The following is a 26,063-nucleotide window of genomic DNA, read 5'->3' on the forward strand; positions in this document are numbered from 1 at the left end:
CCTGTGCAGCAGACTTGCGTCTGCAATTCCCCTGTGTGTTTGTTTGTGTGTTTGTGTGTTGGTTCACATTGACATGTCATTTCTGTACACAAAATATTGACAAATCCACACACGGGAAGAAGTGCCAGCTATAAGGCGGAGGTCTTTTGCGAGTGTACGCGTTGCGTGGGGTTTCTGTTTTAGTTGTTTAAGTATACATTTGTCTTTCTTCATTCGCCTGTTATAAGCGACATCTTTCTGTCCCTCCCTCTGCTCAGCTTAAAAGATTGTACTTTTAAAAAAACAGACCAAACTGCAGCTGCGTCTAGGCAGTCCAGCGAGTGCGCGGGTGTACGATCCCCTGCAGGATAGATGTGTTTCTGTCTCCTCCGCTTTCTGTGCAGATGGAGGGAGCGTGTCTGTGTGCCAGCAGTTTGACTGACTGCCTCTCTGCGCTGCCTCTACCCACGCATTAGAGCATGGCCTAGCAGCACTCTAAAAACCAGCAATCTGTTGAAGGTCGTATTGCGCCAAAAAAAGAAATAATGAAAAAAAAAAAAGACAAAAAACGATGAAAACCTCTATACAAAAATAAAAACACTTATAGACTACACTGCTTTATCTATATTTTTTGTTTTACATTTTGTATTATATTTTCGTAAATGTTCTCTTGTAAAGGAAGAAAAGACAAAAAAAGAGTAGCTATATCTATAGAAGTATGAGGAGACCGGAGGCGGGGCTTGTAGACGGGAGAATGTGGGCGGTCTCTGGGGCTCTCCCGCTGTCATCCTGTGCCTTGGCGAGCCTCATTCACTGTTGCCATGACTCCCTACCTCAGCCCCTCCCACGTCCCGCCCCCTCCTGGCCGCCCCCTCCTGGCCACCCCTCAGGTCTCGTCCCAGCAGAAATCCTCTACCTTCCTGCCCTCCACCCTTTCAGTGCCGAAGTTTACCCCGTACGAAAAGAGCACCGTCTGCTTTTGCTAGCAGGGGCACGCAAAGACCAAGAGACGCCACCCCATCCCCCATTTTGAAAGTGTCCTATGTATTCAACCTTACACGCAAGTCCAATCGCGCACTGACCTGTAGGACTTTTCATAAGGGCCTTGTTGTGTAGCTTTGTTCACACTGGTAATCCCATGGCAGCTTTCCAACATCTGGGTTACCATTGTAGGCTCTCTTTATTCAAAAGGGTGTTTGTGTTTTTATCTCGTTTGTTCATTTTGAAATGAAGAGGAAGACTGTGTGAGAAGAGTAAAATCCACTCAATAATGGCAGCTGGTGATTTTATCCTCTCCACTATAGTGTTAGTGTGTGCCCACAGCCTCTTGGGATACCTTGCATATTATGAGGCAAGACAGCAATACTGAGACATCATGTGCTGTTTTTACCTTTTTCTCAAAAGGAGAAAGATTACTTTAACTCCTTGGTGTGTCTCGTGACCAACTTTTTACAAGTCCTGTGTGCTGTTTTCATTTTTGCTTTTTCTAAAGGAGTAGAGAAAGTAAAAACACAGATGTTTGTGGAGTAACATTCATGTGAAGTAACAACATGTAACTGTTAATAGCACAAATGTACGAATTCAGCTTGTTGGTAAAATGAACAACTGAGTGACTTGTAAAAGAAACTCTTGCACAGAACCTCCCATAGCACCATGTGTTGAAGACAAGCTAACGGGAGCGGTGGGGCAGTCTCGATGGATTCCATCACATTATTTCAACTAGAGCCTCAGCGCACACATTCCACAGCGAAGTTATGGGTATGTACGTACCTCTCCTAGCCCCCTTACTTCTGCCCTTTCCCGGTCTAAGATCACTAAGAATTGAATGTTAGGGATAGAAGCTTGAGGCTCTACAGCAAAGCAATATTCAAACGCTACCTGAAAACGTTATTGACAATCTGTGATATCGGAGGTAACCTTAATCGGTAGGGTGGGAATCACTACTGGCGTTTTTGTGAAAGACGTACTGCTAACGCCTTCCCCACCCCCAGTTAAGAGTCCTCGTAATTCACGTAGCAGTTGAGTCCATCCGAAACTACGATTGACACTTGTCGCCTTGAAGACCCAGAGATAATCCCATCGGTTTCGGGCAGTGGTGGTCTTCTGTGTGGAGTTGATTCGACCTGATAGCCAAGCTTAGCCACACACTGGAGTTCTGCTGGCAGGGTTCATTGTCCAGGGTACGGGGGGGGTTGGGTTAAGGAAGAAACCACCTGACGTTACGTCAGGCAACACTGAGAACGGTGGGTTCTGTGCCAGAGACCTTGTAAATATGTATCTTTTTAACAGAGTGTTTTGTGGAAGATGTATGATATTGTCCATTCTGTGTACACGGGTACCTGGTGCTGGCTGCATTTCGCAGCAAACACATTAAGGTATTGTGCTGTATTATTCTTTCATTGTAATATAATAAAAGTTTTATACATAAACATTGTGTGCTGTTTTTGAAATTAAAAACAAATAATTGGCTTTGGCTGAAGATGAGAATTGAGTTTATGTATAGTAATTGTGTTCAAAATGGATAGAGGCAGATGCATAATACACTCTGCCCTCTGTTGTCAGATATTACAAAGTACAGCCAGTCCTGACATTAACCCCTGAAGTTTCACCCCTTTTCTTCACACAATCTTGACAATTACATACCCAAAATAAAATGGTTACTATTCTTGGACCCTTTTGACTACAGGCATAATCCTGCTCTCTTCTGAACGGTAACTCTTTGGGGTTTGATTTTCAATACTCTAAATTACTCCAAATATTACTCCAAATTAACAGAAGCTGAAACAGTGAAAGCGAAAGCTTTTTTTCTAACTGAATACATTTGGTTTGAGTGGATACAGGTTGTGGTTTTAGCTGGCGTGTGTTAGAGAGCTCCACACTTGAAAAAATCCCTTTTCAAATCACCAAAAATTAGCATTCTGTATTGCTTTTTCTAAGCTACGTCTACGCAGTTTTCCAAAAAGGACACATGGAAACAAATTGATGTTGTAGGTCCATAATATTGGCAAGTATTTCACGTTAGCCCTGATACAAAAATACATATAAAAGAAACGCTTCAAACGGTTTCTTGTTATATTCTAAAGGACTGCAATAAATTGATTGTAGATGTAAACTCCAACAAAACAGGAATGGCATAAATACATTAAAACATGACAACAAAAATGTTAATTTAAAACAAGAACAGACATACAAAAGTCAAGAAAATTCACAAATAAAACATTTGGAAAAATTAAGTTAAAAAAACAAAAACATTTGAAACATACCTGTATAGCACAATTATTTTTTATAATAATAGATGTTATACAAGTACCTAGATCATATTACTTGTATGAATTAATAAAATGCATGTAAAATAATGTGAATAATATTCTTGACTGCACCCTGAGACAAACTTAAGTATCAGAATTGCCAGCTTCTGTTTTGCAGATGCATGCACATTACTGCATGCCTTCTTGAATGTGCGCGCTTGATTCTGCATTTCAAACCAGTTAAATGCACTTATTGTTCGGGTGCTTTCATACCTATAGTTTTCTTGAATTGGCCTGAACCAAATACAATGTTGCATTTTTTTCTTAGGTACGCTTATGTTTCACACTGCCTTTTTTTAAGCGAACCATGATTTCTGAACAAAACCGGTTGTGTGCTAAGGTCGTTCATTTATTGGACAGAAATTTGTAGAGTTGAGTAGGACAAACCGGAAAAACAAAACCTTATCCCATAATGCACAGGGCAACTCGCTACAGCAGCTGGTTTAACCCAAAATGCACAATGCTTCCTGTAATTGGGTTGGATCATGTTCTCACCACAAATGATCCGCTCCAGAGGACCGAGACCACTGTCTCAACAGGGTCTGGGTACGGCTGTTTTGGTCCGAAACCAGGGTTCGATTGCTGTATTCACACCAGCCCAGAAGAACCGCACCGGGGGGAAAACGCACCAGGGTTCGATTCAAAAGAGGCAGGTGTGAAAGCGCCCTTATACTATTCTTGGGTCAAAAAAGGACACTATATGTAGTAGTAGTAGTAGTAGTAGTAAACATTATGATGCAGACGGTTATTGAGTACAATTGTACATAACCTGAGAGATTCAGCACCAACAATAAAATATTTCTAAGAGGACGGTTGTAAACTGTTGAGACGGTGTCCATCAGATCCAGACCTGAAACGCATGAACATGCAGCAGACAAAGGAACAACTGATCCCAGTTTAACTCTGTCTGTGTGTATGTGTACTGGGCTCAGCTGTACCATTGTGTCTGTGCTACTCACAAACCTTACACGTGTGTGTTTGTACATGTGTGTTTGTGTGTCTGTGCGTTTGGCTCAGCTGTCCATGTCCATGCTACACAAACTGTTGCGGTTTCTTAGTGCCGGCGGCTGAGGCCAGGTTCTTGGCCTTCTCTGTAGCTGCCATCGCCGTCTCCTTGGCCTTCTCTGACGCGTCTCTCACGGTGTCTCTGGGAAGCCTCTGTGGGGGGTCTCCTGGGGGTGAGGGAGGGGTGCATGCAAGGGACACAGAGAAAGCTGGTCTTAAATTAACAATTTTTTTTTTTTTTTCACTTATTAAACATATTCATGCAACTCTTTGGAAACAATCAACAATGCCTTCATTTTTGCATTATCGTTTCGCAGGGTAGGAAGTGACTTTTTTTTACTTTACTTTTTTATTTAGCTAAAGATTTGGTGGTATGAGTTATCACTGGTGTTGAAGTCGTGCTAATCTTTCAGCAGCTTTCTGAAGTCTATTTCTGTTACCAAATTTAAAAAAAAAACACTTGGGTTCTTTCTGTGCATTATAATAGGACAGAATAATACTAGCTTAATATTTATTGTTCCATGAAAACAACAACACATCAATACATAAAGTAAAGGAAGGCAACTCAATTAGCCCTATACATTACGGTTAATTTAGTGAAAATTGATTCATTTGTTAGAAAAATGTCATTGATTTAAATTGCAATATGCATTTGGATGGGATATCTGTGCAGGGGTTCTCTTCCATACAAGATCAGGAATGTAGAATACATCATTCTTATACAGACATGCTACAGTGCAGACCACAATCGACCAGTAGAGGGAGCTCTTGTTCCAAAAAAGGTAGTCCTGCAGGCTAACAGTAGAAGATTTCATACAATCAATGACTCGAATAACCAATACATGACAGGACGTCTTGTTGACCATCGATATGGAGCACAGGGCCTTGCCACACCAGTGCACAGTACACACCTGTCCTAGTCCTTTGGATTGCAGTACCATGCTACAGCTCTCCAACATTATAGCCCATTACTGGTTTCAGGAACACACTGAATACACGCCCCAGTATGAAATACGCTCTGATTTTCAGTTAAATTGGAAATGTTGTTATCAGATGATACTGGAAGCATGTGCTAAATACCAGCTATTGTTTTTCTGTGCTTATTTGTGCAGACTGTTCTGAAAGTTGAGACAACTAGCATGACAGACCCCAACCCAACAATCCTTTCCTGGCTGTGTTGAGGCAGCATAAGTGAAAGGGTTTTTGCAAAAAGCTTGAAAAATGACAGCAATTACAACAATGCAGTTTGCAACCACTGCAGTTGTAGCGTTTTCGTCTTGCTAAGTTATGCATTATTCGCTGTTGCTGCATAGACAGGCGTGGGCGAGCATAATTTTGTCAGTTCCCAGCCAAAGAACACAGATCTACAGATATTAGTGGTTCACTACCAAAACTGCAGTCCCAGTGCAGCAGCTACTCAACCATGTCTGTCTCATTTACAACATAACAATTACTTACCAACTAAATACAAACTTAAAAAAGAGAGAATTTGGCTGGCTAATATTATGCAAATTATTAGGTCAGCTACTGAGCTAATAATTACAATTATAATGATTATTAGCCTGCAAGCAGGTTAATGTTAAGCAATGCAATGGCAAGCTAGAGTCCTCCCCTGGAGCAATGCAGGGTTAAGGGCCTTGCTCAAGGGCCCAACGGCTGTGCGGATCTTATTGTGGCTTAGAACCACCGACCTTGCGTGTCCCAGTCATTTACCTCAACCACTACGCTACAGGCCGCCCTGGAAAATGGTTCTAGCACCTCTGCCATGCTATTAAGGATACTTCCTAAGCATGCGTATTACAACCCTGGGGCAGATGCATAGTGTACTTACCCCTACTGAAATGCAATGGCTGAGTCCTGTGCTATATAGTGAGTGCAGGAAATAAAAATTGCACACAAAACACTCTTTAACACACTCGCATGCCAATGTAGAGGTATACCATTGTTACTGTGAAGACACCTTTACAGCATTTCAATGCATCTTGCCGTATAGAAGCCTGTGTTGGCACAGAAAAAATAAGGATTGAGGTCACAGGACAGGGAAAGGGTAAGATTAATTTTGGTTACTTGGTTTACAGTGCATAGACGCGGAATTTCCAAGTCACTTTTGTGTTCATGCATGTATTTATAGTGGTGGTTCCGAATCCAGGCTTTGCATACATGGTTAGCTGGACTTATGAACTCATAAAAGTCCGTTTTGGCCAGTAGTTTGGCCTTAGTTTTCTCCATTTTAATGCCCAAATAGACTGGAGCACTTCATGGAATCATCTTGCAACTTTACTGAAAGAAGGCATAGACATGGTCTACTCCGTGAACTACAGAACTAAGGGAACTCTTTGTGATGACCGAGTAGAATAATCTCAAATTGTTGAAAAATGTCATGCACAAGCAAAACCATGACTGCTCCCATGTCCAAATCTGCCCCTTGTGCCCCCTCTCCCTCCCCAAGACAAACCTGTCCCGTCCTCTCCTGGGCACTGATAACCAGGTTTACGTACCATGCTGGTTGGACAGTGCATATTCCAGGCCCTTCATGGCTTTCGCCTGGTTACTCTTGAAACGGGCCAGGCCAAACTCCTGGGGACGGCACACAGGGAACAAGTTAAACCTGCTAACGTGCTCCCAGGCAAACCGAGAACATGTTAAACCTGCAAACGTGCTCTTGAGCCAACAGGGAACATGTTAAACCTGCTAACGTGCTCTCAGGCAAACAGGGAACAGTTAAACGTGCTAATATGCACTCAGGAAAACAGGCAGCACAGCGCTAAAACAACACACTACGCTGTTACCAGGTTTCCAAGCATACTCACACCCCTTCATCTCATTTCCACGGGCTTTCAGCATTAGCCGGAACAGCTCATTCCAAAGCTCCAATCATTGTTCATATCTCAACAGATTCAATGTGATCTAACTGGTATTAGCACCACCTATTCCTCTGGGTTTTGGGCGGGGCAAGACCTACTGTAGGGCCTGGGGTCCAGGAGGGCTTACCTGGATGGGCCGGGAGAGTCCGAACACTCCTGAGGAGATCCATGCCTCTCTCCGGAGCAGAGTCCAGCCGGGCCGGTCCTGGTTCTGTTGGTACGAGCAGCGCTCCTCCACCATCTGCAGAGTCCAGAGTACATTACATTACATTACATTATTGGCATTTGGCAGACGCTCTTATCCAGAGCGACATACAGTTGATTAGACTAAGCAGGAGACAATCCTCGCCTGGAGCAATGCAGGGTTAAGGGCCTTGCTCAAGGGCCCAACGGCTGTGCGGATCTTATTGCGGCTACACCGGGATTAGAACCACCGACCTTGCGTGTCCCAGTCATTTACCCTAACCACTACGCTACAGGCCGCCCAGAGTACACTCTGCTGTAATGACCTGATCCACCTCTTCCTTCCACACACAGGGCACTTACAGTAAAGCAGCTCGGGTTATTATCATATCACTTCTACTATAACTGGTGACTGAAGTCAAAAGATCAAAAACCAAGCTTCGCTTCCATTTTCAGGAATTCCTGCCACACAAACTGAAAGCCTACATTTTTATTCATGAAAATAACTGCATGGAATTTGTACATTGATTTACAATTGATTAAATTATCCATCATGGATAGGCTCAAACGTCTTTATAATCTGTGTGATCAATCATAAAGACGATCATAACCAGAATAGTAACATCAAAATGATGAATCTCTTATTTATAAGTATTCCAGTCAGGGCCAGCCTGATGCCACCACACTGCAGTACAGCAAATGAACCTGAAAACAAAGTTGAACTCTGGTCCCTGGCCAGTCAACCCATAGACTGTATAAAAATAAAGTCAACCGTTGCGCAACCAACTGTGTCATATTTGGACCAATATTTGCGAAGTGTTTGTGGCTTGCACATACCTCACGTACTCAAAACACCACATACTTTTGCTCCTCTCTAGTTTAAACAAGTTGTTTTGAGCTTAAAAGGCGGGTCACACCGAGAACAACAGCAGTAACTAGAGAGCCAATCGAAATCGACCATTTCTAAATAGTCATGCCAGAGTGCGTTCTTTCCATGGAAAACACCGTTGATTCAAATTTTGGCCCTTTTTCAGAAAATGTGCTGACTGGTGCGATGTAATTACCGTTGGAATATTGCATAAAACAAAATCACTGAAAGAGATCTTCGTGATGGTGTAGCAGGGTTAGCTCGGCTAGTTCGCTAGTAAGCAGGATGAAAGCGAAAGCTCTAGCAGGTTACCGCGGCAACACTCAGTCATTACCCTTGGCCCTAGAGACGATTTCGTCTTCGGCTGACTGGTAACGCATTCGTCTACCAAAATGTTTTGGACAAGTGAGAGGCCAGGGTTCAAATCCAATTTCTGTCTCGTTACAATGGCAATGGTCATAGTTTGCATAAGGTCCTATTCTTACACTGCAGTGACCCTGGGTCAGCAGAGATACTGTGGAATAAGCAACATTTAGCTGGAGAACAAAGTCTACCTTGTGATTTCAGAGTTACACAGCTGAATTCTTAGAAAATCACATGATAAAAATGCAAGGATGCTGATTGGTTGCACAAGACCATAATGTCTAACCAGGCAAGGACAGCGGGACAAGGAGAGAAACAGAATTAAAGTGCTGTAACAAGCTAGGGTTTCTGGAAAAGCAAGCTGGACAGGGATTTCAGATATGGCACACAAGGCAACTTAAGCTTCCCCCTACCGCAGGGTTTCCCAACTCCAGTCCTCAGGAGCCACATGACAGAAGGTTTTTGTTGTAACCAGTAACTCACACCTGATTTAACGATTGAACCAATCAAACCACAAAAATGCCCTTGATTAGTTAAATCAGGTGTGTGAGCGACTGGTTACAATAAAAACCTTCTGGCAAGTGGGTCCCGAGGACTGGAGTTGGGAAACACTGCCCTACCACAACCACAGTGACCATCTGCAGCAAAGAAAGAATTACTTGGAAATCTATCTAATCAACAGAGACTGGAATATATACTGCAAACTAAAGTTCTCTAAATTACAGAGAGGAAGACGGAGTATCTAGACATGCACGAGAAGACAGTGGTTCTCTTCTGAAACTATATAATCTCATCTCCATTGTCATGACTGTTCAGTATATTTCTGTTTAGTACTGTGACCTCAAAAAGATATGGTACTGTAGCCATTTCAAGATAGGGGAGACATGCTTTTTCTGTAAAAGCTGATTCTGCCATTTATCAAAGTGTTATGTTTGAGTGCGCTGAACTGAAATGCAGTAGCACGTGTATGGCTGTGAGTCAACACCTGCCCCTGTGGGCGAGGGCATGTATGTGAGAGAGTAAGAGTTAGTTGTTAGGTGTTCTGGGTGTGTGAGTACGTGCTTGTCTGAATGAGAGCGAGTACGGAGTACAGCCTCACCATTAGTGTGGCATGGTTGAGGTTCCAGGTGAAGGTTGTCATGTTCTTATTTGTTGGGTCTACAATGGAGTCCTCCACAATGTACACGGACCGTGACATGTTAGCAGGAAAGACCCTCTCCGCCCAGCGGGGAAGCCGATTGGTCTTGGTCAGGAGGCGTCGGGAGAGAAGCCGGTGGTCCGCTGTGACCTCACGGTACACCACGTCCTCCGTAAGAACATGGGTGCTGAGAGACACAGGAAGTGGGAGTCTCAATCTTCAACTGTACTGCCATTAACAGCATTAACCAGGAGTAATACTTCAACTACCCATAAGTTGAAATTAATATCCCTTTAGACCACTGATTCTTAAACCCAAATCAGAAACCTTTCAGAGACATATACATACTAGAATAGCCTGGTGGACTACAACTTATGGTGGACTCAACAACCACCGCATATACACCCGCAACACATTTTGGGTCCCGACCCATAGTTTAAAAAACACTGCTTTAGACCAAGGGTGTTATTCTTCAGTCAACCTATTATTTACAAAAAAATAAATGTCAGGCATTGAGGTCAAACTGTATTTAAAATCTCTACCAGAGATGGACAAGCTGTCCTCATACAGGGCTAACAAATGACACATAGTTAATAAGATGTTTAGCTCCAGGACTGCACACACAGCTGTCATTACCTGAATGGGTTGGGGTACCTCTGCCAGAAAGCAGAGAAAACATGGTCCCATGCATTCCTAATATCCGTCTCACTGATGAAATACTTCACCATCATGGAACTCTAAAGTGAGAACAGAAGGTTACGGTTGGTTCGATTGCAAAACTGAAGGGAAGAGCGTGCCTAAAGGAAACGCTGCCATGACGTTTGTGTCTGTCACAGCCTTTTCTTGAGTAACTTGTGGAGCAAGGATAAGAAGCAAAAAGACCTATCCAAGAATGTGCACATGTGCAAATCTCTAGATCAGACATGGATTAAAAGGTAATATTTGCTACTTACACCGTGCGTTACAATCAGCTGTCGCTATTAGGGTTGAACTACAGCAGATGTGTAAGGATAAGGAAGAGCTCATCTCAGGCAAATAACAGAAAATAAATTGAACCGAAATACAACCAAAAGATTACTTACCAAAAAGTTCCTCTTTTCTTAGGGGAACTGGCTACCGTGCGCTCCAACGAGCAGATGCTGTGGGCTGCAACGTTAAAGGAGCACATGTGCATGTTTCATCTTCAATGCCTTTCGGAGGACGTAGCTACTTATCTATGCTATTTAACGTTAGCTGGCCAGATTCAGAAGACTTTCAAGGAAGCTAACCTCAATTCGTAATCGTGTTGACCTACAAAGTTAAGAAGAATCTGCAAAATGAATGTGTATGGCTCGTCAGCGACTGAAATGCTGTTAACTAGCCACCGGGCTAATAATACATTTTTAACTCGTTTAACCACATATTACGACACTGAAGAACTCAGGTCCACCCACACATCCCTTCCGTGTTCAGTTGTTTCTTAACAGGTGGGGCTGTGGTTATTAACGGGAGTTTCCGGGGCATTATTAGGACGAGGCCGACAGAGATACTTCCAGTGTTAAGAATGCCAAAGTCGTATTCTGGATGATGTGTAGTAGTAGCAGCTAATGTTAATATCTTATTTGTGGCGTAAGACATCTTCCCACGACTGAGCCTATCTATCGAACGTTAGCTAACGTTAGCTATATAAATAACGTCCATTATTACTTGCTAAATTAGCTAGCTTTATATCGCTACGCTAGCTATTATACCTGTAGCAAAGTAGTGTAACTGTTAAGGTAGCTATCAAGTTAGCGAGCTACATCGAGACAAATACTGATTAAACAATGAATTTACCTGCTCCCTTGGATGATCTACTTAAGTAAAAATTAACAAATCCCCCATATTCCCCCAGTCTCGAAATATCCTTCCCATCTTCTCTCTTCCGACCATTTCCATTAGCACAAGGTTATCGCGCTAGCAGCATAACCTGAGAAAGGAGTCAATAGGCGGAGTCTTTCCCTCTTGGAAAATAGAAAATAAGGCGCACTGATTTCTGATTTGCTGGGATTGGAGTAAGCCAATAGATGATGAGTTTGTATGAGTGAGGGTCAAGTCAGAAAAAACGTTGGAGGTTAATGAATATGATATTTTCAGTGATTAGCTATCTACAATGGGTTAATTTGGGGATTGAAATGTGTTTATGAGGCATTATATTATGTTTGGAATAATCCACGACTAGGTGGTCATTACACGGTTTTAACAACTTTAAGCCGTTAAGGTGGTTACTGTTTCAGCATGTTGCTATGGTTACATATGTTGCAGGGATCGAACCATCCACATCTAAGTTCACGTGCCCCACCTGTAGCAGAGGGTGTGGTTCTCACATCTCAGTTCACATGCCTCACCTGCTGCAGAGGGTGTGGTTCTCACATCTCAGTTCACATGCCTCACCTGCTGCAGAGGGTGTGGTTCTCACATCTCAGTTCACATGCCTCACCTGCAGCAGATGGTGTGGTTCTCACATCTCAGTTCCCTCACCCCACCTGCAGCAGAGTGTGTGGCTCTCACATCGTTCTTCACAGCCACATGAAGTGGTACCAGCACAGACCTCTCCGCCCCCAACACCTCTTCCCCGTGGAGTAGACGTCATCATCGACTTACGATTGGCAGCCAGGGTGTATGTATGTGTGTATGCATGTATGGACACTACTACACAAATGTTTGGAATCACTGTGAAATAAAAATGTAACTTTTATTAAAAATAAAACATAAAGACATTTTTTTTTAAAAATAGTGCATAACATACTCAAGTGTGCTCTCCCCACTGAAAAAAAGTTTTACCCGATTAAAGAATTGCTCTGCAGATTGAATTTTTATGCGATTTCTACAGTTGATGCAGAAATACCAATTACCCAACAGAGGATTTTAGAAAATAAATAATTGCAGCTAAGACATTTCACAAGAGTTAACCATAAGGGACAATGCTATTTACCAAAGATGGCACTCATCTAACAGCTCCTTCATAATGGTCAACCAATGTTAAGTACTATCTTTGGAGTTTATTAAAATGTTTGTCTTGTCTGTAAATTCCCGAATGAGAGAAATCTAGGCTCCGGTGGGAGAAGGACTTTGGTGTAGAGATCGACCCTAAACTGTGGAGTGATTTAAATATAAATTGTGACACTTGTAGATTAAACTCAAGATAGGCCTACATGTTAATTCAACTCACTACATCAGCTTTATCTCACACGAAACTGCATGAGTTCATCCCTTTGCTTCAGATGTGGACAACGCGAGAACAGCTGTTTCTGTAAATTGGTGAAAATATTTGTAGGCCTAATTACATGTAGCCTAAATAACATGAAAAACAGCTCTTTTGATCTCAAAATCCCAAATCCAAATGCAGTATATATTTATTTTATTTTATTGTAGGACATTGAACTAAAATATTAAATAAATCAGCACACACACACACACGCACGCACGCACACACAATACAAGCAGGCTGGGCTTGAGATGCTTCGGTGGCTCTTGTTTGTAAATTAAGTGTGTGTCATTCAGCGAGAAGATACATCATCCATTCTCAGCTCTTCATTCTCGCGTTTTTGATGCGGCGCATGCCCCGGGTGATTCTGTCTTTCCAGGTTGTGGCTATTTGCTTGCAGACTGTGGGCACCGAATAATCGTAGGCTAGTCTCAGGTTGTTTTCGAAGTTTCTACTGAACATGCGTTTCTGGAGAAGTTATGAACTGCCTGCTTTGGTAAGAAAACTCTGCATAAACCAACGACACTCGCTCTAATGTAGGAGTATGTTAGTTTTATAAGAAAGGAAATAAGTATTTTCTTGTTATATAAAATAAATAAAAACATGCGCAAAGACATTTTCTGCTCCTTTCTCCAGATTATTTTTTTTAGCACAACAACAGGATGGCATGATTTAGACAACAGCGAATACGACTGCTGGCCGTTAGAAAATCCGGACGAACACAATATGGTAGAGTGTGGAGGTGAGTTTTTAAATATGATGTTCATCTATACTCAACCCTCTTTTGCTTTACATTTATCAAATATACATTCCGTTAATTTATATTTTACTATGTATGTATGTAGGTATGTATGTATGTATTTATTTATTTATTTTTGGACGCAAATTTCAACATTATTATTTTGAGTTCATTTGAAGAAAATCGTCCATATATCCTCCTGAGACCTGACAGACGTATTTTACTTTTCTGACATAATACGCTTGTATATTATTTATTGTATTTGTACTTGTTGTAGTTTCAGCATAATAGAACATATGTTTTTGGCAATAAGATCAGAGACTCGTGTCCACAAAAAAGAATTGCCAGGTCTTAGGAGAACATGGATTTTCCTTTTTTTAAAAATCCAGAATCCAGAACATGCCCGTATAAACTACTATAACAGTAATGTTATGTGAACTTGGGGCAGACAAAAGCGTTTTATTTTGTATTTCAAATATGGTCAGGCAAACAGTATATGTATCCACTAGATGGCATTGGTGTTCATTGGTCCTACATAAAACGAAATAACGCTTTTAATTTTGTATACGTACCTGGATACAAATGGTGTCGAGATTGATGTTGATAAGCTTAATATTACACATGATTCGTTCGCAAAGCGTGAAATTTGTTGATATTGAATTACTTTGTATTACCACTTGTCATTCTTCCTTCAAGCATTACCTGAAACATTGGTGCTCTGTCAAGCGTTGCTGGAAATATTTCTGTGCTCTTCACCAGGTCTGGAGATGGCTTGGTTGCAGCGGCCTCCAGAAAAGGTTATCAGTGGGGAGATATTCAGTGTCACTTATACTGTTACTGTCTCTGAAGACTTCTACCAGTGGGCTGTGGACAACATGATCTTCACTCACAGGTACTGTTTCATTTCAGTGGTAAAAGGACCCGTCGCTACAATTGTACAACTCTTTTTGGCACGTTAACAGGTTTTCACCATTCACCAAAAATAATTGTTGGACAACCTGTAATTGAACGAACAAACAGATTATTACGCATTTATTTTATATGATGAGTATTTTTTATTGATATGGCAATCCCCTACTGTGCAGATGTGATAATACGTACAGTACTTTTTGTGGCAGATATTTAGAAGTGTAACTTTTGAAGCTGTATTCTCTTCAAACATGTTCAAAGTTCATAATTTTTGTCTAATTATTTATAGAGATGAAATGTAGCAGGGTTTAGTTCTCAGGGACGTAACAGAGGAATGGCGGGATCAGACAGGTTTCTGGTGCTGTACACTTTGTGGTTCTGAATCGGTGGAGGGGGCAAGCCCCCCATGTGTCCCCCAGCTCGATCAACGATGCTCAGGCTGCCAAACACTTCTGCGAGGAACACGAGTGCCCTTCAAACTGGAAGGACGCCAATGGGGAGAACTGCTGCATTCACCACGCCAACATCCACTCCTGCCCCATGGGCTATATGGTAGTACATCTCCACTGTCCATTCATCTCAAAAGCATTCTCCCTCTCCTCCACCCAGAATGCTAATGCCACTTCTCCTCATGCCCCCCACCCCCACCAGGTGAAGGAGAGAATCTGCGGCCCCTGGATCCCTGACGATGGCAGGATTTTTACCCACACCATCTCCACGGCAGGCAAGATGACTCAAACCAACTGGACTGCCAAGGTTTGGCTCAGCTGTGTAATTAAGGAGCTGGCACTCTCGTGAGAGCATTGAGTGATCACTCAGCTCAGAGCCAGGTGTGTGAGATTAAGACAGATGGCTCTGCTTCTTTCAGGTGGTTCTCTTCCATCTGGGGGTCACCTCGCTCATCGCACACATCCGAGTGGGAAACATGCAGGTTGCTTTGGAAGCCACAAGCACAGTGTTGCCAGCCATAGGTACCTCTCACCCAAAATACCTGGATTGTAAACAAATGTATTTGTTTATGTCACTTTTGTCCCTGCTCTTTTACATTTTAGAATAATATAGGCCTTATTTCGGATTATTATTATTTAGGATTATAGGCCTATTTCATTGCTGTAATCTGCTCTACCAATTCAGAATGTAAACATACTTCCAGTTCCCCCCCCCCAGCAGTGGTGCAAACAAATACAGTATACTCTGTCCTGCAAGCCACAGTCAGTGTATTCCTGTCAGTGTGTGGAGATGCTGTATTCCTGTCAGTGTGTGGAGATGCGGTGTGTGTTGTTGCTGTATTGTGGTCAGTGTGTGGAGATGCGGTGTGTGTCGTTGCTGTATTGTGGTCAGTGTGTGGAGATGCGGTGTGTGTCGTTGCTGTATTGTGGTCAGTGTGTGGAGATGCGGTGTGTGTCGTTGCTGTATTGTGGTCAGTGTGTGGAGATGCGGTGTGTGTCGTTGCTGTGTTGTGTGCAGTGTGTGGAGATGCGATGTGTGACGTTGCTGTATTGCGGTCAGTGTGTGGAGATGCGGTGTGTGACGTTGCTGTATTGCGGTCAGTGTGTGGAGATGCGGTGTGTGACGTTGCTGTATTGCGGTCAGTGTGTGGAGATGCGGTGTGTGACGTTGCTGTATTGCGGTCAGTGTGTGGAGATGCGGTGTGTGACGTTGCTGTATTGCGGTCAGTGTGTGGAGATGCGGTGTGTGACGTTGCTGTATTGCGGTCAGTGTGTGGAGATGCGGTGTGTGACGTTGCTGTATTGCGGTCAGTGTGTGGAGATGCGGTGTGTGACGTTGCTGTATTGCGGTCAGTGTGTGGAGATGCGGTGTGTGACGTTGCTGTATTGCGGTCAGTGTGTGGAGATGCGGTGTGTGACGTTGCTGTATTGCGGTCAGTGTGTGGAGATGCGGTGTGTGACGTTGCTGTATTGCGGTCAGTGTGTGGAGATGCGGTGTGTGACGTTGCTGTATTGCGGTCAGTGTGTGGAGATGCGGTGTGTGACGTTGCTGTATTGCGGTCAGTGTGTGGAGATGCGGTGTGTGACGTTGCTGTATTGCGGTCAGTGTGTGGAGATGCGGTGTGTGACGTTGCTGTATTGCGGTCAGTGTGTGGAGATGCGGTGTGTGACGTTGCTGTATTGCGGTCAGTGTGTGGAGATGCGGTGTGTGACGTTGCTGTATTGCGGTCAGTGTGTGGAGATGCGGTGTGTGACGTTGCTGTATTGCGGTCAGTGTGTGGAGATGCGGTGTGTGACGTTGCTGTATTGCGGTCAGTGTGTGGAGATGCGGTGTGTGACGTTGCTGTATTGCGGTCAGTGTGTGGAGATGCGGTGTGTGACGTTGCTGTATTGCGGTCAGTGTGTGGAGATGCGGTGTGTGACGTTGCTGTATTGCGGTCAGTGTGTGGAGATGCGGTGTGTGACGTTGCTGTATTGCGGTCAGTGTGTGGAGATGCGGTGTGTGACGTTGCTGTATTGCGGTCAGTGTGTGGAGATGCGGTGTGTGACGAGGACGAGACGTGCGCCACGTGTCCTGCTGACTGCGGCGAGTGTCCCATGACTGCCGGTGTAAAAACAGCCATCGGTCTGCCTGTTATTGTTGTCTTCATCAGCTTCACATTCATAGCCGTGGTGAGTATGACAAAATAAATCTTTTTTGAACAGTGTCCACCAAGTGATCATCTTTTGGATATCTGGATGCTAAGGCCTTAGTCAATAAATATAATACTTTACATTATAACAGCATCAAATTTACTCAGTAATTGCTGAGCAATGCCTTGCTTTGCTTCTGCAGTAATTACACATCATGTTTGTTGGATGTTTATTTACTTCTTAATATATTTCAATACAATTTTCTATCACAATATGCAGCTTCACTTATGATAAGCAAATGTCCACCTTTGACCGACGAGTTTCCTTCCTTGACTGTAGTGGTTTCGGTATCAGAAGCAGAAGATGTTTTGGGATGAAAGCTGGGTCATTGACTTCAGTGAAATAAAACAAGGTATTTTTCATAGTTTTTTTCATAGTATATTTTGAAGTGGTTGTCTTTGAAATATGCATACCTCTTGGAAGTGTAATGGAGGGATATTGGAGGGACACTATATGTCATGAGTGCTGAATGTTTCTTTGATCTGGAAACCCTGATTATGAATTGCGCTTCTGATGAGCTATCTGGATCCTGTATCGAAAGCTCAGCTAATTGAACCCCTCCAAATTTGTTTACATGGATCTTGATTGCGTTGCCATTCGCATAAAGAAGTGATTCCGGTGATTGCATTCACCTTAACCTATGATTAATTTAGATGCCATTGTACAAGGAGAGAACACTGATAGAGCCAGAAGTACAAACACTAATGAATGTAATGCCTCATTACCATGATTAAAGACAACAAAACTGCAAAATATCAAGCTATGTCAAATATCAGCCACCATGTCAGTGTGACTGAAAGTAGGTCGTCAATAATTTTACAATAATTATGGTGACATGGCTCAGGCAGTAAGAGCAGTAGTCTGGCAGTCGGAGGGTTGCCGGTTCGATCCCCCGCCCGGCTGTGTCGAGGTGTCCCTGAGCAAGACACCTAACCCCCAAAATGCTCCTGACGAGCTGGTCGGGACCTTGCATGGCAGCCAATCGCCTCCATCGGTGTGTGAGTGTGTGTATGAATGGGTGAATGGAGAAGCATCAATTGTACAGCACTTTGGATAAAGGTGCTATATAAATGCCTGCCATTTACCATTTACCATTTAATTGTCATGATATTATAATCTGTTTTCCCTGTCAGACCAACTGGCAAGAACTACCATGGGCAGCATAATGAGCGTCCCCAATGCCAACAGTGATTCCAATGCCAGCTGTGTCACTGCCCTCAGCTCCTGCACCGGGGGCCCCAACGCCCCCCGTAAGCAGCTCTTCACCCACACCGGCATCTAGTGAGTGTTCTGCGGACCTCCAGGGTCAAGGCTCCTGTAGGGGGTGCTCTATGTTAATCAGGGCGCTGTGGTCAATATTGAGAAGTTCTGACATTGCTGAGGTTCTATGTATAGGAGGCTGTTTTTTTTTGGGAATTAACACGCTTTGAATTGTGCCCAACAGCGATGGTCGCACTGTTGCCATCAAGAGAATTCAAACTAAGACCTTTTCCCTCACTAAGACAATCCGAAGGGAAGTAAAGCAAATAAGGTAAGTGACACTATCATGTCTCAGGCACGTTTTCCAATCTGGAATTTTGATATTTAAGCTTTTGTTTGGAATTGACAGCTACTTCTGTTTTTGGATGGAATGTGTTCAGAGAGCTGGACCATCCCAACCTGTGTAAGTTTTTCGGAGGGTGTGTTGAGGTGCCAAACGTGGCCATCGTCACAGAGTACTGCCCCAAAGGCAGTCTGAATGATGTCCTTCTCAACGAGGAGATCCCTCTCAACTGGGGCTTCAGGTTAGACTTGTGTCAGTCTGCTTACACATTAGACTCAGAGGGGGCATATCCCACATACTCATTTATTCATATCTCACCTGGTTTTAGATTCTCCTTTGCCACTGACATTGCTCGAGGGATGTCCTACCTTCATCACCACAGGATTTGTCACGGGAGGCTCAAATCGCCTAACTGTGTCATTGACGATCGCTGGGTCTGTAAGATCACAGGTAGGCAGCAGAGAAAGCACACCTTACCTTTCCCTCTCAAACCATGACGTTTAAACCCAGTTAGAGCTAGATTAACAGTGAGTATCTAACTTTAAGAAGCAGCCATGTAGTGGCCTTTAAAGACATGTATTTGTATCGTGTTACTGTACTACAATGGCCTCTTAATCTGTGATCTCAGTAAGATCCTCTGACCTACCTGTCTGTAGGACATGCTGCTGGCTTCTGGGCTGGATCATGTGGCAACATTACTGCTTTACAGCATGGTCACCTGGGCAGCTGCACTCTCAATAGAAAGTTCAGGAGGTCCCTTTCTTGCTGATGCAAGTTTGACATTCTCTCGATCATCACAACGAGGCTCTCATGTCATGGCAATAAAAGGAGCACCGAAATGTGAGAAATGTTTCTCTTTCTTCAGACTTCTGCCTGCCGACATACAGAATTGAGGACTTGGCAGAAGGGCCAAACACGTACCAGCAGAGGCTTAGGGAAGTGTACATGCCCCCAGAGGCACAGACCTCCAGCCTGGAGCCTACACTGCAGTGGGATGTCTTCAGGTGATCAAGTCCAGGGAAAACATGTACACGTGTGTTTGTTCATTCACTGACCAGAGTTACTGGCAACACATGAGAAAACAGATTTACTCCTCCATTACTAGTCCTCAGTTCATTGCAACACCCTGTAAATAGTAATAAAGGAAAGGCATAGACATTCGCACAGTGATCATTAGCTTGTTATTAGCGATTAGATATCTACATTGTGTTAAAATTATTATGGCATTTTCTTGCAGTTATTCAATTATATTACTGGAAATAGCCACTAGAAGCGACCCAGTCCCAGTAAGTTGTCGTCTGAAGTTGGTTTGCCACACCATCTGCTTTTGTCACGTGGTTGTCTCTGCATTGTCATGTGTGGTGTTGCCATGGAAAGATTCAAAGCTTCCAAAATTTTATCAGATAACTAAAACATCACATCCAGCCCATTTGTGTCCCCTCTTTTCTGGTACTTTTGTCAGTCACACTAGATTTAAGAGTAAAAAGGTTAATGCTTAAACCAGGGCTGAGATCCATCCTGTAGGTTTTTGCTCTAAACCTAACAAAGCACACTTCATTCAAAAGCTCCTTGAACTACTAGTATTAGTAGAATCAGGTGCGTCAATTTATGGTTGAATTAGAATCCAGAATGTAGATCTCCAGGAGCAGGGCTGGGCAGCCCTGGCTGTAATGTATGCTGGTACTGAATTAAATGATAGTCAGGCCGTTATAATCAACCTCTCCTTTTTGTCTCCCAGGTAGAGGATAGTGCCCTTGAGTGTGCCTGGTGCCCTCCTCTACCAGAACTCATCTCTGGCAAGGCAGACAACACATGCCCCTGTCCCACAGAGTATGCAGAGGTAGGTAGAGAACTGCCTCTAAAGCCACATCGCTCTCCCCAAATGGGAGGACACTGCTGCTCTGACTGTCTCATTTCTCTTACTGTGGTCTTACAGCTTATCAGAAGGTGCAGGTCTCACAACCCTGTCCACCGGCCCACCTTTGAGCAGATCAAGAAGTTTGTCCACAGAATCAACCCCCACAAAGTCAGCCCCGTTGACATGATGATGAGCCTGGTATGTGAAGAAAGAAAAAAAAAGAAAAAAAGAGAGGATATATTTTTCATTATTGAAGGTGCTCAGCTACTGAACACAATAGGTGTCTCACCATAGAGACAAAGACCATGCCTTTAGTTTCCATTATGGTGATTTCCACAGATGGAGAAGTACAGCAAGCATTTGGAGGTTCTGGTTGCAGAGAGGACACAGGATCTGATGCATGAGAAACAGAAGACTGACCGCCTCTTATACAGTAGGATATTTCTCTCACAATTTACCATAAAGTGACCAGACTCTCTGTTCTTTGTGATGCCAAGGCAATCAAGCCTGAAAAGCAGCCATGTTTCAACATTTCTGACCATGCCTATTATAAGAAAATTACTTATAATAGTCAGTAGTGTTCAGAATGCAATCCCTATTAAAAGTAGCAAGGTGTAATTTAGTTATATTCAAGCATAATTACTCATGATATTACGTTCCTTTCATTTAGCAGTCCATCGTATCCAACATAAGTGCATCCACTTGAGTCATATGAGCAACAGTGGCTGTGGTCTAACAACATTCCCAGACCAGTGAGTGTGTGTGCAATATTATTAAAACACTAAATGTAAGTAAACCTTGCTAACTTAGACTAACCACTGCGAAGACAGATCGTAGCCATAACAAGTCATAAAAACATAAAGGTCAAAAATAAAAATGGTGCAATAAACTGAATTAATTACATAAGATAGGAGTACTATAGATGGGAGTGGAAGAGGTGTCAGAATGCATTCTGAAGAGGTTAATCATTAGGTTGCCTTGGCTGAAGGCCTGTGATGCAACTATGCTGACCACAGAGAGATATTCATCCCAACACTGGAAACAGGGCTTGGAAAAATGACCATGCCAGTTGCCCCGAGGATGTGGAATGGAAGGTTCCGGCAGTGTGGACCACTTGAAGGGAATGCATAGCCTCCCAGTCTTTGCTATACTGAACCTCATTGGGCAGTCCATCATTCAGCTCAAGCTGCCCTTCAGGCAAGCTGAGATAGATCTGAGTGTTAGATACACAAACATAGAGGAATAGCAAAGTATTTTCAGCATAGCGGAGGCATGTGGAACTGTGGGATAAGATGAACAGACCTAAGTGAAATAAGGCACATAAGAATACCCTGGGGTCTAGGCGAGTCACCATAACAATAAACCCTTGGGGAGTGTCCACAGATGCAGGATTCAGTCTACTCAAGTGCTGTGCCTGAGACCCACATGAGGATCTCGGGCACAGAATGGAGAGGGGACCATGTGGTGTACCATGCCAAGAGCTGCAGAGAGGTCCAGATGGACAGGGAAGATGCTAGCTGATTGAAATGCCTTGAAGAGGATGAAGAGGGCAGTCTCAGTGGAGTGACCAAACTAGAAGCCTGACTGGAAGAGAGCTTAAGGAGGTTATCCTGTGAGAGGAAGCAAGATTGTTGGTTACATACAGCACATTCCAGGGTTTTGGAGGGAAAAGGGAGCAGAGAGATTGGGCGATAATTCAGGACCGCCGACAACTCAGTACCAGGATAGGCTGTGAGTGCACAGCCTGTAGAAAGGGACAAATTTATCACGCAGAAGATGAGTGTCAGGATGCCGGATGACATGGTCTGGAGAAGAGGTGAAAGGATTGATTTAAAGCCTGGGTTTTGCTGATATATGGGGGTGATTGAGGTTACAGTAGGGGGTCCCTGGCCATTGACTATATACAGTATAGATTTGGGGAAATATGTCAAACTATAAAACCTGTTTTTTTATATAACCCTTGTTGACTTACGATGGGGGTCCCCTGGATGTCTTTGAGCCTGTTTATGGGTCCTTAGATCAGAGAAGGTTGAAAACCTTAAAGTAAGTGTTTTTGTAAGGATCACCATTATCTTGTAATATAGATCCAAGGATAAATGTGTTTGTAGTTTATGTGGTTTTGGGCTTGGGTTAAAACAGGCATGTCCTTGCTTCAGGTATGCTGCCAAGGCAAGTTGCTGATGATCTCAGACAAGGAAAGGCTTCAGAAGCCCAAAGCTATGTAAGCGCTACAGTATTTTTCAGGTAAGAGCCATGATTTCAACCTATGAGCTCAACCCTATTCCTGGAGATCTACCACCCTGGAGGTTTCCACTCTAACCCAAACAAAGCACACCTCATTCAACAGCTAGAGATCTCAGTGAGCTGCTAATTAGTAGAATCAGTGTGCCAAATTGTTTGAAATGGAAACCTATAGGATAGTAGATGTCCTGCGCATGTCCTAGGTTATAAAATGCAATTCTAAACCGATGGATACATTACATTTCCTGTTTTTCTTACACTGCATTTTCTCTTTTTTATTTCTATCACAGCGATATTGTGGGTTTCACTCAACTGTCTAGTACTAGCACACCATATCAAGTGGTGGATTTTTTAAACAAACTCTACACAACCTTTGATGAAATTATTGACAATCATGATGTGTACAAAGTGGAGACTATTGGAGATGCATGTAAGTACATGGATTTTCTTGCATTTTCTGTTTCATTGCATCATTACTATATTCATAATGTCATTACTGACATTGCAAAAAAAGTTTCATGAACAAAAATGTTTTTTCATTTTACATTTACAAATTGAGAAGTGTCTTTCAAGCTTCATCTCTTATTTTAAATATGAATCTTTCAACATTCATATGCAATTCATTATACTGTTAACAAAACATTTCCCTTCATTAAATGGCTTTTCACTGGCAACATTGCTGCCATGTTTATATAACTCCTGTGTGCATCAATAATAAGCATAGTTAGTGGAGGGTGTCTGACTTTGTGTTTCAGACATGGTCGTTTCCGGTGTTCCAAAGGAGAATGGAATTCTTCATGCCTCTGAAATTTCCAGCATGGCCCTGGATCTGGTTGCCGTCTGCAAGACCTTCAGAATTCCCCACAAACCCAACACTCTGCTTCAGATCAGAGCTGGCATCCATTCAGGTATGAAGTGGTAGATAGAGTTTCTGTGTGATGTGGTACCATTGTCTGTTCAGACTGTATGTTATGATGGCAAGAACCAAGACATCAGAGGCCGTGTCTGTGCTTGGTTTTAGGTCCCGTTGTTGCTGGTGTGGTTGGGACAAAAATGCCCAGATATTGTCTCTTTGGTGATACAGTCAACACAGCTTCTAGGATGGAGTCTACCAGTGAAGGTATCAAATGACACTTGTCATGGAAATAGATTCCCTCTTTTTACTTCACAGATATACTTAAGTGTTGTAATAGCTATAGTGGCAGACTGCATGGTTTAAAAAAATTCAGGTCCTAGTTTAGTTTGTGAGAAACAAATTAAATAAATGGCTGGAGATCAGAACCTTTTGTATTGGTTTAGACCAGGGGTCGGCAACCCTGGTCCTGGAGAGCCACAGGGTGTGCTGGCTTTCGTCTCCACTTTAAAATAAGCAACCGATTCAGACCCAAGAAACCAGGTGAGGTGAGTTAACTGTGTAATCAACGGCTTTCACTGATCAATTAATGCCAAGTAACAACGAAAGCCAGCACACCCTGCAGCTCTCCAGGACCAGGGTTGCCGACCCCTGGTTTAGACAAATGTTATGCAAGTAAGTATGTTTATGATGGATTCAAGAGGTTTGTTGTGGTGATGTATAAATATGTTTCCCAATTAGCTCTGAAGATTCAGTGCAGCTCCAGTGCCTTCTACCTTCTGGAAGAGATTGGGGGCTATGTGTTACAGTGTCGAGGGATGATGCAGGTTAAGGTACGCAATACCATTATTTCACATATTGGAGTAATTATGTTAAAGTTGCATTATGACTAAAAATACAATTATCTTTATTCTATACTATTATCTGTTTCCGTGGTCATTTTTAATAAATAATTGATTCTTCTCCTGGGAGTTTTATTCATGCAAGCTGAACGTGATCTTTCTTTTCTTCTTGGAAGCAAATATACTTTTCAGTGTTAATTATATTGGACAGGGAGAGACTCTGGTGTCCAATTTTGAAAAGTTACAGTTAATAGTGACATGTCGGTCCTGTTCTGCACCTATCTCTCTGATTGTGCTCTTGTGTCTCAGGGCAAGGGCGACATGGTCACCTACTGGTTAGAAGGCAAACATGCTACGCCTGCCATTAAGGAGTGCACTAAAAAACCTCCATTTATGCTGGAAAATGAGGAGTCATACACATCTATCCCTGGGGTCCTGGGTAACGACCTACTTGTAGATCCACTGTGACTGAGTAATAGACAGGGCTATTGAAACTGGGCTTTCATTCATGATGCATTTTCTCTTTTTAAAAAATACTAATGTTAAACATTTTAACACCAGAAATTATTCTCACATTGTCGCATTAATTCATATCATTAATGTCAAGTACTGTAACATATCTGTGATAGCTGTAAAGACTATTCTGTGTCTGCAGTCCATTTTGAGACCTAACCATTTTTTTGTTGTTTTTTTTCTTTGCCTTGAATTGGTAGATTACTGCTGGTTTCTCCAGCTTTATCTTGGCATTTTCTTGAGTAAATCGCTTTTACTGTGCTACTAACCATGAGAACCGAAAAGGTCTGTATGAATCTGTGGTTATTTCTTTCTTTTTGACATATAAAATTGTATATTTATCATGCCATATTATTTTTGTCTTGATTACATGTGTCACATTGCTCCATTACGGCATATGCACTTGACCCACAAATAAACAACTGATGTCAAAGTTCATTTTTATTAGTTTGATTTTATTCTTCTGTACTGAATGCACATTCAAACTTACAAACCGAGAAACAAAGAAATATATGTATTTTCAGGCTTTGCTTAAAGTGCTGTGAAGCCACATTTATTTATTTCTGTTTTGCATTCAACACTGTACTGACATTTAAAGAACAACTACCTGAATGTAGTTGTACCACAGTATTTACATTGCTGGTTTTTTTTTCAAAAACTGAAATAATTTTTTACAAAATAAAAAGCCAAAAAAAGATGTCAGAAAAGCACTGTTTCAGGGAACTGCAATAATTCTGTAACCAGGATGGATTACTTATCATTAATTATGAATTATGCATGACTTGTGATTAATTGAATGTGTAAATGTGCTAGTGCAGGTGGTCAGTGCTTTCAAGCTTTGAAAGCCTATTCTGAAAGTATCATTGTCATAAGCTTTTATCAATGTGGAACTGATGCATTATTACTTTGTGTTGTAAAATGTAATTGAAGTGGCAGCTTTCTTTGAAGAAAGAGCCAAATGTTGATGCCCAATGATCAGTTCCAACACT

At 42.6% G+C, this 26,063-nt stretch overlaps 2 protein-coding genes across 3 annotated transcripts; one reads left to right on the forward strand and one right to left on the reverse strand.

Moving 5' to 3' along the window:
• Positions 1–2,958: 2,958 nt before the first annotated feature.
• LOC133135912 (PRELI domain-containing protein 1, mitochondrial-like) lies at positions 2,959–11,686 on the reverse strand. Of its 2 annotated transcripts, none has more exons than XM_061253258.1 (7): positions 11,524–11,686; positions 10,791–10,854; positions 10,345–10,445; positions 9,670–9,895; positions 7,284–7,397; positions 6,791–6,869; positions 2,959–4,456 (listed from the first exon to the last, which is right to left on the reverse strand). In XM_061253258.1, exons 3-7 carry the CDS (start codon positions 10,437–10,439, stop codon positions 4,320–4,322), a joined length of 651 nt encoding a protein of 216 aa, XP_061109242.1. In that variant the 5' UTR covers positions 10,440–10,445; positions 10,791–10,854; positions 11,524–11,686; the 3' UTR covers positions 2,959–4,319. The 2 variants fall into 2 exon arrangements, with proteins under 2 accessions (XP_061109242.1, XP_061109241.1); XM_061253257.1 differs by having other exon boundaries at positions 2,959–4,459; positions 11,524–11,683.
• LOC133135915 (atrial natriuretic peptide receptor 1-like) lies at positions 10,548–25,421 on the forward strand. The gene is made up of 24 exons (XM_061253260.1): positions 10,548–10,643; positions 10,813–13,430; positions 13,571–13,676; positions 14,433–14,565; positions 15,002–15,134; positions 15,234–15,338; positions 15,451–15,553; positions 17,058–17,203; positions 17,504–17,576; positions 18,358–18,505; positions 18,669–18,755; positions 18,865–19,008; positions 19,096–19,217; positions 19,633–19,771; positions 20,005–20,053; positions 20,506–20,607; positions 20,704–20,823; positions 20,965–21,058; positions 22,782–22,869; positions 23,157–23,296; positions 23,622–23,774; positions 23,888–23,986; positions 24,461–24,552; positions 24,871–25,421. The coding sequence occupies exons 2-24, from the start codon at positions 13,395–13,397 to the stop codon at positions 25,027–25,029; spliced, it is 2,571 nt and encodes an 856-aa protein (XP_061109244.1). The 5' UTR covers positions 10,548–10,643; positions 10,813–13,394; the 3' UTR covers positions 25,030–25,421.
• Positions 25,422–26,063: the final 642 nt, after the last annotated feature.

This window comes from Conger conger, chromosome 8, assembly GCF_963514075.1.
Source record: "Conger conger chromosome 8, fConCon1.1, whole genome shotgun sequence".
NCBI classification, from domain to species: Eukaryota; Metazoa; Chordata; class Actinopteri; order Anguilliformes; family Congridae; genus Conger; species Conger conger.